The 15,898-nt window shown below is 41.4% G+C and overlaps 1 protein-coding gene across 1 annotated transcript in view; it reads left to right on the forward strand.

Moving 5' to 3' along the window:
* Positions 1-3,025: 3,025 nt before the first annotated feature.
* LOC109928493 (metalloreductase STEAP1) overlaps positions 3,026-15,898 on the forward strand; it is a 42,490-nt gene continuing 29,617 nt past the window's right edge. Inside the window, exons 1-2 of the mRNA XM_020528444.2 lie at positions 3,026-3,227; positions 3,547-3,655. Coding sequence (XP_020384033.2) covers positions 3,566-3,655 — 90 coding nt within the window. The 5' untranslated portion in view covers positions 3,026-3,227; positions 3,547-3,565. The remainder of the gene's footprint in view (positions 3,228-3,546; positions 3,656-15,898) is intronic.

Genomic DNA, 15,898 nt, shown 5'->3' on the forward strand with positions numbered 1-15,898 from the left:
CAGGTTTGGCCCAGACCTAAAAGACATTAGTGAATCAGTTGAGCGTTTATGACAAGCCAGTAGTTTCATGACCGCTATGACTGGAATCAGCTTTTATTCCATTTTTATTTAATTAGTTGATCTTAAATTCTGCAACAGATATTTTTATTGTTTGCTTTTGGAACATGAGCAGCACAACTAAGGCTAGCTTTTATTGCTGTCAAAAATTGAACAGCTGTAGTCCAGATTGAGAACGATCTCATGCCACCTGGTCGGTTCTCTGAGTTCCTAAACAGAATATACAGTTCAAAAGTTTTATTATCAGCTTGATTGCCTCCCTGAAAAGTCTGCTCCAAATTGTCACCAACATCTGTATGAATTTGTTCACCTTACACTTTGAAAAAGCTAATAAAGTCTATCCAAAACCAATGTCAAATAACTATATAATTGACACAAAATAGTTCAATGGAAATTTTTTCATGCTTCATTTTAACAGATTGGGGTTATGTTGATTTGCTTTCGAATCTTTAAGTATCTAAAATTCTGACAGCATATTGTCTACAATCTTGAAGGTAATTAAATATCCCTTTTATATTATCCTGAACTTTTATTTTCCAGTATAAAAAATCCCAAGTTCCTATAACCCAACTATTTAATTTCAGCCCTCAAACACATCTCTTGCATTTCCCGCACCTCTGCCCTCACATCCCCTCCCCCCAACAAAAATAAAGACAGAATCGTCCTTGTCCTCACATATCACCCCGCCAACCTCCACATCCAACATATCATTCTCTGCCACTTTCGCCACCTGCAATCTGACCCCACAACCAAATGGATATTTCCCTCCCCACCCCTACCTGCCTTTCGTAGGGACCGTTCTCTCCACGACTCCCTTCTCCGCTCCACACTCCGCTCCAGCTCCACCACCCCCGGTACCTTTCCCTGCAACCGCAGGAAGTGCTACACCTGCCTCTACACCTACCCCCTCACCTCCATTCAAGGCACAAAACAAACCTCCCATATCAGACAGAGGTTCACCTGCACATCCATCAACTTGGTCTCTACTGCATCCGCTGCTCCCAATGTGGCCTCCTCTACATTGGTGAGACCAAGCGTAGACTCGGAGACCATTTTTGCAACAAACAACAACACCTTCCATTCGCGAACCATTTTAACTCCCCCCTCCCACTCCCTGGGTGACATGTCCATCCTGGGCCTCCTCTCGTGTCACAATGACGCCACCCGGAAACTGGAGGAGCAGCACCTTCAGGAGCCAACAGCCCAATGGCCTAAATGTGGATTTTACCAGTTTCAAAATCTCCCCAACCCCGGCCTCAGCCCATGACCAACACTCCCTCTCATCCCTGCCTCCTTGACCTGGCACAACCTGTCCATCTTCTCTCCCACCTTTCCGCCCCTCCCACCACACTGACCAATCCTCACCACTCCCTACCTGCACGCACCTATCACAATCCCACCTACCTTCCCCAGCCCCATCCCTCGTCTGTACTTATTTCTGAGCTCCCTTCCCCCTTCCTATTTGTGAAGAAGGGTCCCAACCGGAAACATCAACTTTCCTGTTCCTCTGATGCTGCCTGGCCTGCTGTGTTCCTCCAGCTCCACACTGTGTTATCTTTGACTCCAGCATCTGCAGTTCTTACTATCTCTGTTTAACTTCAGTTGTCAATTTCATTATTTATTGCTGCACTAGCTCCAAAGCTTAAAGCCTTTTTCAGAATACAGTGAATAAAATTGTACATTGTTGTTTCTTGAGAGTTGTGCCCAATTACACTGCCCTCTCAACTTGTAGGTATTGAATACTTCTTTAAAGTTCCTCAGTGTGAACACATTTAGTTTCAGCAGCTTGATAGTTTAACTTTCTGATGTCGGATGTCTGTCAGATTGCCCTTTTGCAGAACATTTTCCCAATCTCATGACATCCTTTGTGTACAATGTCCATCAGAACTGCAAATGGGATAGACCACTCCTATGTTTTAACATCTTGTATGGTTTCATATTAATTTTTTTGTGATAGTACATAGGCTTGCATATATTAACTTGCATTCATCGAGCAATTTTTGGTTTGATTTGATTTATTGTTGTTACGTGTGCTGAGATACAGTGAAAAGTGTTGTTTAGATATACAGGCAGATCATACCATACAAAGTGCATCAGCGTAGCAGAACAGAGTGAAGAATACAATGTTACAGTCGCAGAGAAGGTGCAGAGAGGGAGATCAACATTATCATTTGAGAGGTCCATTCAAAAGTCTGATAACAGCAGGGAAGAAGCTGTTCTTAAATCTGTTTATGCATGTATTCAAATGTTTGTATTTTCTGTCCAATGGAAGAGGGTGGAAGAGAGTGTAACCCGGGGTGGGAGGGGTCTTTGATTATGTTGGTTGCTTTTCCAAGGCAGCCAAAAGGACAGACAAAGTCAATAGGTATAAAGGTTGGTTTACATCATGGACTGGGCTGTGTTCACAACACTCTGCAATTTCTTACGGTCTCGGGCACAGCATTTGCCAAGGTTCTAAAGTGCTACTACAATCAATTGAGTACATTTGAAGTATAATTACAATTGTAGTCACTTTTGTAATGTGGAAAGCACGTGTTTTTTCACACCACTTTGGGGGAATATTACTTGTTCTTATGTTAAAGAAGCTATGGTTACCTCTTAAGCTCAAAGTGGCTCCGTATTTGCCTGCACATAGCTAGCAAAGTTCCGAAAGACATAGGTACCTGATGTGCAATCATCCCACGGGGGAATGCTATTTTATTTGATTCGTTAAAAACTTGATCCATTAAAACTGTTAGCGTTTTCCGTTTTCAGAAGGGGCACTTATTTCCTCGTTCAAATGTTTGATTTTTAAAACCTGTTGCCATTAGTTTAGCTAAAAGTAGACATGAGAATGTTGTGATGTGCACTGTACTCCAGGAGGGTGGGTGTTATTGACAGTGTGTCGGGACCAATCAAAATGCTGGAGGGTAGTGTTAGCAGAATGAGTGGCGGGCGTGCGGCTGAACTAGTAGCAGAGCGGGCAGCGGGCACAGCACAGGATCCAGGACGTCAGGAAGTAGACTTCTGTCTAGGTGCCTAGCACCTAGGTTACTTTCCCTATCTCAGAAGCTCGTTGATTCGGGCTGATAACAGTTTTGAAGTGCGAGGCAGTAACTTCACAGCGAGGTGACATTCATTGAATGCTTCCTTGGTCCATTCTGCTAACTTTGGCCGTACAGAGACGTCGGGTATGTGTTTGAATGTTGCTACGTGCAATCGCTTTAGACAGTGTAGGTTCAGACAGCTGCGGCTGGAAGGGAACAACTCGGACCAGATCCGTGAATAGAAAACTCGGCGTGGATGGAGCGCCAGGTTTACTTCCAGCGACAGTCCAATGTTATTGGATATTCAACTGTATATAAAAAAAGTTTAAACTTTTCTTATTTTAGTGTTATATTTGTGCTGAGGTTTCTCTCTCTTTTTTAATCAAGTTTATGAAAGTTTTATTCTAGGTATAAGTTTGTACTAGAATCTCCACTACTGTACATTTGTGTTTGTTTATTGCAGGTGTAAACAGTAACTCCTCATGGATGTCGAGAGTGCCCCTCCCGCACATAATAATAATGAAACGCGGAGACTGGAATTGACATCAATAGAAGTAAATAACACGAAGACGGTAAAACAGTATATAATTCTCTTTAAGTACTGTTTACTTCAATTTGGCATTGGGACATGATCTGAATAGGCCACTATGAAATATATTGAAAAATATTTATGCTTCCCTATGACAAAGATGGTCTAAAACTTAACTTAAAAATCAGTTAGTATGTATCTAAAGTCTCTAAATCCCCTAATGCTGTAGGCTAAAATGCTTTTGTGTCAACAATTTGAAGAGTTCTAATGTCACACTTGTAGTGGAGGTTAAAAAAAAATCTGCATTCAAATTACAAATCCAAATTACTGCAAAGTGGTCAATGATGATCCTGTTGGTGTGGAATTTTCATGTGCCTCATGGTTTACACATTAAGTCTTTAGCAGGGTTACCCATCTGCTTCTGATGTGATCATGTTTATGTCCAAAATGACACAGTAACACATTCTTTGTCAAAAGGGCAGTAAGGCATATCATCTTTTAACGTAATGGATGGGCAAATTGCAATGGGAAGGGAAACAGCATGCAAAAAGCTGAGCTAGCAATGATTTTGTTTTATTTTGATGCAGTTTAATATAGCTGAAGGGATTAATTTTCAGTTGTTAAGCTAGAATGCTGTTTCCAATTCTACCAACCTCTAACAGAACCTATACACTGACAATTCCTGACATGAAGGCCAGGGTGGGTTACCCGGTGACTACCTTGTCACTTGCTCCTTTAGCCTTCCATCTTGGACACACAGCACCAACATTTCAAAGTACAGCACCATACTGTGCCAATCTCCACCTTCACCATGTTGTGTACAAGCCAAATGCATTACACATGCTTCAATCAACTGGCCACGTCTCAAAGTCTGATGGGTGTAATCTTCAGTCAAGTCAAGGGAGATACCCATCAGGCAGGGAGTCCCGGCACAGTAAGTCAAGGGCTTTGTCTGCTGTCTGTCTGGGGACTTTTGGTATGGTTAGTCAGATAGTCAGGGTGGTCATGGTCAGGAACCGATCCTTATAGGAGATGAGGAGCCAAATGTCATGCACCTCTTTCTGCCCTACTTTGGGTTATTTAATCCTGGAATGAGACAAAGGGAGGGATTGAGTTAGATCAATGTATCTGGCACAGACGTTAATGCTGGTGCAGTTAAGGCAAAAGTCATAATGGTCAGTGGTGTGGGAGTGTTGGGTTGGTGAGGGAAGATGTTACATGCAAAATTGAAGGTAGAAGAGCCTGCGCCTTAGTGGGAGGGGTGTGCAGTAGCAGAGACTGTGAGATAGGAAAAAGAGAGAGTGTTGGCACTCCTTCTTCTTGCGACGTTGCTGGGCATTCCTCCAGACTGCACTGACCTGGGTGGCAATCTCAGACCAGTCTGGCAGAGTCTGGAGTGGAATCTGCTCTGCCTGTCCAGGGGGAAGAGACTAGCTCTCCTCCACAGTACCCTGTCCATCAACGCTCCAGATCCCTATGACAGAGCAGAACATCAATTGCCCTTATTTGCCATGTGAGGAACAAAAGTCACAAACCATGCAGGACAGCTGTGAACTGAGAGTGCTTGATTGGACACATGCTAACCTTTTAAATATGGCATCAGCACCAGGACTGCAGGGATGCCCTGGCAGTGGGAGCACTCCGTCTAGGGTAAGTCCAAGGAACAGGCTAGTATTGGACAAGGGGGTGCTATAGGGGCCTGACACAAAGTTAATGAAGCGAGTTTGAGCTTGAGAAAATGTACTAAGCCTTGCGTGGAGAAAACCTCCTTCAAATTCAACAAAAATGACACTTGGCTGACTTCTGCAATGATTCAGCCCATTGTGTGTCAGCATCATATTTTGTGATTGCTTTAAGCTGAATGTGAGCTCATCTTTTTAATTGTTAATCATATGTTAAATATGTTCTTTCTTAAAGTACAATGTTGTGAAATATTTTAATGCTTTTAAAACAGTGGAGTCTAACTATTTAAAGTAGCCCAGTTCATAAACTGTTAAAAATTATATTGGTAGCCTTATTCACGTTTTTAACTTATGATGGGATTATATGGAGCATACATTGGCAACTACAAAGACTATTGCACCACGTTCTTGCTAAACTGCTGATTCTTCATCGAATATGGATTTGCCACTCCCTTAAGAATGAAAAAGTAATTTAACAGATTTCAGTTCACTAAGAGAAGCAATGCTGTTCAAAAAGGCGAATTTAAAACTGCAAACTGTAATCTTAATTAAATGTTGCCACAATTTGAATCAAACATTTAACTGGTTGAAGTACTTAATTTAAGAAAAAATATTTGGCCATGAAAGTGGAAGATCAAATGCCATATTGAGCTTAATAACTTTATTTCCTAGAATTATAAATGTTTGCAGTACAGATAGGGGCCAGTTAACCTATTTTGCCAGTGATTTCTCTTTTTGAAAGACCTGTTAGTCCACCCCACTTTTTTTCTCCCAGCAGCCATGAAAATATTTTCCTTTTTTAAATTACCTTTGAAAAGTTACTATTGATTCTGTTTACAATGCCTTTTTAGTAGTACGGTCTAATTAATAACTTCTATATAAAAATGTTTTTGTCAGACTACCACTTACTGCCAGCACCACCATTAAATATGCCAAAAAAGGCTATTTTAAATACATTTTTAATTCATCATAACTGCTGTCAAACAACCTCATTGGCACTGAAAGTTTCAGAAATGTAGGGTCACTATCTGCCCTAGTTTTGAACACTTTTAAAAATATTTTTACTTTGTTGCTTTCTCTTGAATTTACTTTCCTTTCCATTTCTTTGTGCACAATCTAAATATAAAGTATACCTGCCATTTGAACCCTGCAAGTTTCAGTGAGAATCACATTGTTATTTCCTCTGTTAGCGCACATCACTGATGTCAAATTAACGCAAGTTTCAGCTCAGAAACTAGTGAAAAGCCCATGAGTAGCTATCAGAGTAATGAATGCAAGTGTAGTTCTTTACAAAATCTGTGCCAATGCTCTAGCTGAGACCTAACCAATAACTTCTGAGTGTTTGTATAAATTCCTTGTTATTGAACTCCTACGTAATCTAATTATGAAGCTAAGCATTCAATTTGCATTTTTAGATATTTTGTTATTACACACTTCTAGAACAGGCAGGATTTGAACCTGGGCCAATTGGCACAGAGGTAGGCTTACTAATAACATTGTCAATTTGTCCTCATTATTTGATGAGTTGAGATGGCTGCCTGTATCTTTTTTTTATCTTCTTGTTCCACCATTTCTCTGTGCGAAAAATGCATGCAGGCTTACCACCTCCTCGCTCCACTCTTCTGCCAAGTATGGAAGAGTAAAGCTAATTCCTGTCCATTAGAGGTGAAGCAATTCTGGAAACCCACTGCTCTCATAAGGGCAACATTGTAAAAAATTAGCACGTGTAGACTGCTGCATCTGATTCTGGTACTGATGCAATTGAAAACAAAGAAGGAAATGCCACAAACAGGTGCAGAAAATAATCAGGAAGGCTAATGGAATGCTAGCTCTTGGAGTGCACGGATACAGATGCTATGCACAGCTATACAAACCCTGGTTTGACCTCACTTGGAGTATTATGAGTAAATCTGGGCACGTCACCTTAGGAAGGATGTATTGTCCTTGGAGGGATTACAATGTGGGTTTACAAAAATGATACCTGGACTTTGGAGGTTAGGTTATGAGGAGAGATTATACAAGTTAAGTTTGTTTCTTTAGAGTTTAGAAGGCTAAGGGGTGATTTTATCGAAGTCTTCAAGATATTAACAGGAAAAGACAGGATCGATAAATATAAACTATTTCCATTGGTTGAGGATTCTGGAACTAGGGGCATAATCTAAAAATCATTCAGGAGAGATGTTAGGAAGCACTTTTACACGCAAAGATGTTTGGAACTCTCTTCCGCAAATGGCAGTTGATGCTAGATTAGTTGTTATTTTTAAATCTGAGATAGATTAACCTTTGAAAAGCAAAGGCATTGAGGGATATGGGCCAAAGGCAGGTATGTGGAGTTAGGCCATAGAGCAGCCATGATCTCGTTGAATGGCAGAACAGGCTCAATGGGCTGAATGGCCTACTCCTGTTCTTATGTTCCAATGTTCCTATATAACAACAAAGATTCCAACCTCTTAAAGAATATAGTAACGGAAGAAGTCCAGACTCTTTAATCAGCCTGACCTGATTTCCGCTATCTATAACAACAAACAGTCCTGAGTGATTTTATGTCACGTTGCTTTGCTATGTGTATCAGTGAGATCAGAAATTTTTTTACAATACTAATTTGGAGGGAAGTACTTTCCAATGAGAGGTGGATCTGTTGACTAACTGTTTTTTGATCACCATTTGTTAACTTTGCTTCCAGCAAGAAATCTAATTCCAGTCAGTAACTTAATCAGAATGCTTATGATTTTGAAAGGAATGAAAAGGAAAAGTATGGTGCTCTATTGCCAATTTTTAAATCTAGATTATTCTGTCAAAATATAAATAATGTCAAGTTGTACGTAGCTACTCAACTCCTCTGAATTATATGAAGGCAGTTGATACGTTTGAGCACAATTTGACCTCCATTCAAATAATCTTGTTACCTTGTGCCAAATATAAAACTTGGGTGCATGACAGAGGAACAGTAGAACAGGTCTTGGGAATTTTTTTTTAAAGTACTGTGGTTGATTGAAATCTGAGGAGAAAGTGAAAGTGCTGGAAATGCTCAACAATAAGGCTGTATCCGTGAAGAGCCATTTAAGTTCAGTGATCCTCCATCAAAATTAGAAAATGTTAGATGCTGAAATAACTGCACAGTTATTCCATCACCAAGTCACCCTTCATTTATGTGTGCACAGTACACTGGCTGTGACCAGCCAGCTCGGAGTCAGTCCCTGAAGTCAGGAGACTCTCTGAATCCCCTTTTTTCTCAAAAGATTTTTTTTTCATTAACCAGTTTTTCTAATCAGCCTGTTCAGCGATGTTATTACACACCTCTGGATCAATTGGTACTTGAATCTAGGTCACTTGGTCCAGGGGGAGGGCAACTACCATTGCACCAATGGTAGTTAAACCCCTTGTTTATATCTGTCAGCTAGAGCTGCCTGATCAGCCCAGGTTTACAACCCCAACCAATGATCTCATAGTCAATAGGATCCACCTGGTTCCAATCACTCCTGATTCAAGAAAGCTTTTACGATAGTACAGAGCTGAGGAAGGAGAAAAATAAAGAACAAACAGGGAATGGAATAATTTTCTATCTTGAATTGGAATCTTCTCTTCACAAGAATCGTCTTGATACTTTCTGGCCAAACGAAGTCATACCACACAAACATAGAAAATGCTGGAGGAACTCAGCAGGTCTAGCAGCATGTGTGGAGAGAGAAACAGCAATAACATTTTAAGGGCAGTATGACTCTTCTTCAGAATTGTTTCTTTGTGCACAGATGCTGCCAGACCTGCTGAGTTTCTCCATCATTCTCTGTACTTGTATTAGATTTTCAACATCCACAGTATTTTGTTTTCATATAAATCATATCAAATCTGTGATGTGGTAGACAACAGATTCAGCTATTCATTGCCAACTGACTGGGCAGCGTACAGCATTATCAGGTCTAGCTCTCATCTACTAAAACTGCTCAATGTTCCAGGATCAATCTAAATTGTGAAGATAGACTCTGGTGTTATGCGTGTTATGGCTAGAGGAACACATTGCTAATCAAGCCCTATTAATCCACCAGTCACACCATTAATGTAAAACTGATTATTAAATTTCCAAAATGACCAAGATGTAGAGGTGCCGGTGTTGGACTTGGATGGACAAGGTCAGAAATCACACGACACCAGGTTATAGTCCAACGGATTTATTTGAAAATATTAGCTTTCAGAATGTAGCCCACTCTTTCATGTTGCTGTCCAGAATAAAAAGAAACTTTGACCAGACTTCTTGAATGAATTCAAAAATAATTAGTCTATTATGAACATAAGACCGATATAGGAGCAGAATTAAGCCAATCAGCCCATTGAGTCTGTTTTGCTATTCAATCATGGCTGATATATTTCTCAAACCCATTCTCTTACCTTCTCTTTGTAACATTTGATCCTCTTTTTATTAATCAAGAACTTATCAAATTTATTCTTAAAGCAGTGACAACTACTGATTAACACCTAATATTATGATCTGCAATTAAAATATCCTGTTCATGCCACATACATAGATGCACTCACACAACATGAAAAGACATGATATTTCTACAGAGATGAAGAGCTTTATAAAATAAATTAGGCAAAAGGAGTAACACATCTCCCATGGGCTAAAGATCTGGAACCAAAAGAATAAACTATGATTTCTTATGTCTTCGGAATGTCCTGTCACAGAGTCATAGAGTCATACAGCACAGAAACAGGCCCTTCGGTCCACCCAGTCCATGCCGACATTAACCCCGAACTAAACTAGTCCCACCTGCCTGTATTTGGCCTGTATCCCTCCAATCCTTTCTTAATCATGTACTTATCTAAATGTCTTTTAAACATTGTAACTGTACACACATCCACTACTGCCTATGGAAGTTTATTCCACCCATGAACCACTCTCTGTGTAAAAAAAGTTGCTCCTCATGTACTTGTTAAATTTTTCTCCTCTCACCTTAAAAATATGCTCCGTACTCTTGAAATTCCCCACCATAGGAAAAAGACACCTGTCATTCACCTTATGTGTGCCTCTCATGATTTTAAAAACCTCCAAAGGGTCACCCCCTCAACCTCCTATGCTCCAGTGAAAAAAGTCCCAGCCTATCCAGCCTCTCCCTTTAACTTAAACATTCCATTCCCAGCAACGTCCTGGTAAATCTTTTCTGAACCCTCTCCAGCTTGATAATAACTTTCCTGTGTCAAATGATAAATGTCAAGTCCAGTCAACTTGGATATGAGTTGTTGAGATTTGGCCACAGTCCAATACCTCAGGTTTTACCAAGTCAGCACAGATATCGGTATTTGTAAATCCTATTAAGTTCGCGGGGATTTCTTGTAAGAAACAGAACTTCAAGAGAAACTGACATTTCTGAGATGTCTTCTGTGCTCACTGACATCTTGCTTTACAGAATTCTGAGACAAGAGAGGGTTGCTGTAGGCCTCTGGACATAGCCAGTTTATTTTTCCCCAGTAATTAAAGCTACACATCTTATTTCTTATTTCCTTGATTTGCTTTGCTGCCTTTCCAAAGTCATTTGATTTTCAGATAAACAACAGATGACTTACAGCACACATTAAACTTTACACCTCAGTAGTTAGCTGATGGGTTACAGTCCACGTACAGCTGAATATAACTCAAAGGAATAAAATGATACAGTTCAACCTAGAAAAATGTCCAATTAATTCTATCTCTTCCAGCTTCCTTCACATAGTCCTTAAATATAGATCTGTACATCCAGCATGCTAAACATCTTAAACCTCTCTGCCCTGTTTCCTCCTCTGTCATCTACAGCGGTAAATGCAAGGAATTCATGAATTCTTTCTCACTAAGACTGAGGTCATCAACTGCTTCTGCCATGTCTCCTCAAGAAGGTAGGAAAATAAATTTGAAGTCTTAATCCAATTAGCCATGATCTTCTCGAACAAAGCTTGGGGAGCCTCCTCTAACTTCGTCAATCCAATGATATTGCCAATCACCCAATCTCTCAACCTGGTCTCCACGTTCGTAAATATTTTTGACAGTTTTCTACCCTATCCTCAAACAAAGATATATCACTCCACACTCCTTGTGATGTGTCACCTCATCTCCAATCTCCCTTTCCTCTCAACTCCTTGAATGTGTTGTGTCTCAAAATCAGTATTCATGTATCTGAGATCTCTCATGTTTGATTCCATCCCAGTAGCTTTCCACTCCATGGTAACCGCTCCAAGGCCCATGGAGAATTGCAAATTTATCTCCTAATGAAGCTCGTTGAGTATAAGTTGCCTTGGTAACAAGCAATGGCCTGCCCAACTGGAACTCATCACCTGAGCCCCTTGTAAAACAGACCTAACAGGCTTTGCAAGTAAATATCCAATTGGCCACATGGGTGATTTACTGGTGGCGGCTAACAATAAAAAAGTCTCGATGATTTGGTGGTGGGGAAAATAAAGTTTTGTTGTGTATAATAGCACTTCCAGATATATTTAAAAAATGACCTAAGTGGGGAGGTGATGGTCCATTGTAGTTGGTGGAATTTGAATTCAAATATCATCACAATAGGTACATTGCTTTATCTGCTCTTCTAACTCCATTTTGATTTATCCCTTTCCTGCTCTTCCTATCTCTCCCTCACCTTTGATGTGTTGGAATGCCAGTAGTGGGCTTTATGTGTAAGTTATTCAATTGGAAACACAAGTGATTTACTGGTGGTGGTTAATAGAAGAAGAAAATACTGCAGGTGATTTGATGGTGGGAAAAAATCTATTCAGTTAGGTGTAAGAGCACTTCTGCATATTAAGTAGAGTAAAGCAGACCCAGGGATGGGTTTGCAGAACTGTCTGTCCCAGGCTGTGACTAGCCTATGTATGCCAAGAGTAATAGCCCTATTTTGGTGCTCATATGCAAATAATGTTCCTTTCTAGAACAACAAACAGAAGTTGCTGGAAAAGCTCAGCAGGTCTGGCAGCATCTGTGAAGAAAAAAAATCAGAGTTAACGTTTCGGGTCCGGTGACACTCCCTCAGAACTGTATGGCTCATTTCTGAAGAAGGGTCCCGACCCGAAACGTCAGCTTTCCCGCTCCTCTGATGCTGCCTGGCCTGCTGTGTTGCTCCAGCTCCACACCTTGTTATCTCAGAGTCCAGCATCGGCAGTTCCTACTACCTAGGCAGGAAATGTCCCCACAATACAGTGAGGAGCAAAAACATCCATGCTGCACTTTGGTCATAGAGTTCATCCCAGACAAGGCATCCAAAACAGGTGAAACGCGTACTACCCAAGCCAAAGGGCAAAGCCACCTCAAGGCAGGGCGTTGCAAATAAATCAGCCCAAGGATGAGGAATTGATACAGCCACATTGCATCACTGCTCCCAAAGTGGCCCTGATTAAGATAAAACTCCAGGCTAATGGCCAGCCCACAGACATGGAGGTAGACACAGTACTATTGTATCTATTCTTGAGGTGCAAACATTTAGAAAACTCTGAGACATCTTGCTTTTAAGCTTGTGGCACAACCAGGCTAGGTTGGCCACATATACTGGGGAGCCATTACATATTATTGGGACCACTGTAACTCCAGTTATGCACAGGCAACAGACTATCCAACTCACCATAATGGCGGTGCAAGGGCCAGCTCGCAACCTCTAGGGAAGTGACTGGCTACAGAAAATCTGCCTGGATTGGCAACTGATTTTTAAATTGGATGCTGGCTATCAATGTGAAGTCATTGGGAAGTATCCTGAAATGTTCCAAGAGGGCCATGGGAAGAGAAAAGCACCAGGGCCAAGATCTAAGTAGACCCTGAGGCCCACCCTAAATACTTTAAGGCACAGCCAGTCCCCTATGCCCTATGTGCCAAAGTTGATGTTAAATTGGAATGTCTAGAGGAACTTGGCATCATACACTCAGTGCAATTTGCTGAATGGGCCCCTCCAGTAGTCGCAGTTCTAAAACTGTCTCTGTGGGGATTATAAACTGACAGTCAACAGAGCTTCCCACTTTGACAGAAGTCACGCATAGAAGACTTGGCTGGAATCACATACTTTACAAATTGGAATGAACCACACCTACCCCCAACTGGAGATTGAGGTGTCATACAGGAAGTACATCACTGTAAATACTCACAAAGGACTGTATGATGTACACTCACTTGCCCTTTGGGGTATCTTTGGCTTGCGTCATCTTTCAAAGAGTAACAGAGAACATCCTCCAAGCGGTGCCCAGAGTGCAGTGTATCTGGATAACATTTTAATCTCAGGAGCTACTACAAAGGAATATTTGGAGAGTTTGGAGGAGGTTTTGCAGTTTTTTTTTGTGTCTGTGCTAAAAAGAGAAAAATGTGCATTCCAGATAAACAAGCTAATGTACCTTGGGTAGAGGATTGACAAAGATGGATTACACCCTGCCAAAAAGAAGCTGGAGGCCATAAAAAGGCTCTGATTCCAAGGAACACAACAGAGTTAAAATCTTTTCTAGATGTCGTAAATTACTTCAGGAAATTTATACCAAATCTGGCAACCCTGCTGGCACACCTCCAAGTCCTGCTAAAAAAGATGTTAGAAATGGTCCTGGCAAATGCCAAAAGAGAAAGCCTTTGCAAACTTCAAATAGCAAGTATCGTCAACAAATATGTTAGCCCATCACAACCCCCTGAGACCACTCATTGTAACCTGCGAAAATGCCCCCTATGGGATAGGGGTGGTATTATTGTACCATTGGAACGATGGGACAGAATGTTCAATCACATATGCACCATGAACCTTGGTTGAGGCCGAAAGGAAGTATGCCCAGATCGAGAAAGAAGGTGTGGCATGGTATTCATGGTGAAAAAGTTCCACCAGTATGTCTATGGTTAGCATTTCACTACTATTAGGTGCTTATGAATGTACCTTGGAACTTTGTTCAGGGAGACATATAGCCAATGCAGATGCCACGAGCCACCTGCCACAACCCACCAGCCTACCTTCACCTCTGAAGTTATCATGATTTTGTACTTCATGGGACGCTGTACCAGTACCTGCCAAACAAACCCCAGGCCTGCGTCCATAAAGACCCCACATTGGTGAAGCTATCATCCTAAATGGTGGACAATAGAACGTCTTACAGAAGAGCTGAAACCTTTATATCTCAAAATTTCAGGAGTTGAGCACAGAAGATGGGATTATTTTGTGGGGAGCCAGGGTGGTTGTTCCACGTCCAGGCCAGTGACCAGTATTTCAAGAATTGTGCCATGGCCATCCCAGAATTTCTAAAATGAAAATGCTGTCAAGGAGTTATGTTTGGTAGCCTGGCAAAGACACAATATTGAAAACCTGGTCAAACGGTGCAAAACTTGACAGAAAAACCAGAAGGCCCCACCAATAGCCTCTCTGCACCTATGGGAATGGTCAAGAGGGTGCAAATACATGCAAATATTACAGGGCTGTGTGTGGGCTGTACGCTCTTAATCCTAATCGATATCTATTCAAAATGGACCAATATGCATAGAATGCTCTACTACTTCTTACAACATTACAGAAAAACTCCACTAATCCTTTAGTAAGTATGATATACCTGAGGTCCTTGTAACAGACCTCATTTACCAGCGGGGACTTTCAGAATTTTATGAAGACAAAGGGAGTAAGGCACATTGCACAGCAACCTACCATGGTCTGGCTGAGCGGGCAGGCCAGGTACTCTAAAGTACTAAAGTACTCTAAAGTAGCATGGGAAAACAAACTACACGGTCTTTGAAAACAAAACTTGCACAATTCCCATTCAGCTAGTCAACACGGTTTTGTGAAGGATAGGTCATGCCTCACAAACCTTATTGAGTTCTTTGAGAAGGTGACCGAACAGTGGATGAGGGTAAAGCGGTTGATGTGGTGTATATGGATTTCAGTAAAGCGTTTGATAAGGTTCCCCATGGTACGCTATTGCAGAAAATACAGAGGCATGGGATTGAGGGTGATTTAGTGGTTTGGATCAGAAATTGGCTAGCTGTAAGAAGACAATGTTGCTGTAAGAAGAAAAATGTTCATCCTGGAGTTCAGTTACTAGTGGTGTACCTCAAGGATCTGTTTTGGGGCCACTGCTGTTTGTCATTTTTATAAATAACCTGGATGAGGGCATAGAAGGATGGGTTAGTAAATTTGTGAATGACACCAAAGTCGGTGGAGTTGTGGATAGTGCGGAAGGATGTTGCAGGTTACAGAGGGACATAGATAAGCTGCAGAGCTGGGCTGAGAGGTGGCAAATGGAGTTTAATGCAGAAAAGTGTGAGGTGATTCACTTTGGAAGGAGTAACAAGAATACATAGTACTGGGCTAATGGTAAGATTCTTGGTAGTGTGGATGAGCAGAGAGATCTCGGTGTCCATGTGCACAGATCACTGAAAGTTGCCACCCAAGTTGATAGCGTTGTTAAGAAGGCATACGGTGTGTTAGGTTTTATTGGTAGAGGGATTGAGTTTCGGAGCCATGAGGTCATGTTGCAGCTGTACAAAACTCTGGTGCGGCCGCACTTGGAGTATTGCGTACAGTTCTGGTCACTGCATTATAGGAAGGATGTGGAAGCATTGGAAAGGGTGCAGAGGAGATTTACCAGGATGTTGCCTGGTATGGAGGGAAGGTCTTATGAGGAAAGGCTGAGGG

This window comes from Rhincodon typus, chromosome 2 (assembly GCF_021869965.1).
Source record: "Rhincodon typus isolate 14 chromosome 2, sRhiTyp1.1, whole genome shotgun sequence".
Classification (NCBI taxonomy): Eukaryota; Metazoa; Chordata; class Chondrichthyes; order Orectolobiformes; family Rhincodontidae; genus Rhincodon; species Rhincodon typus.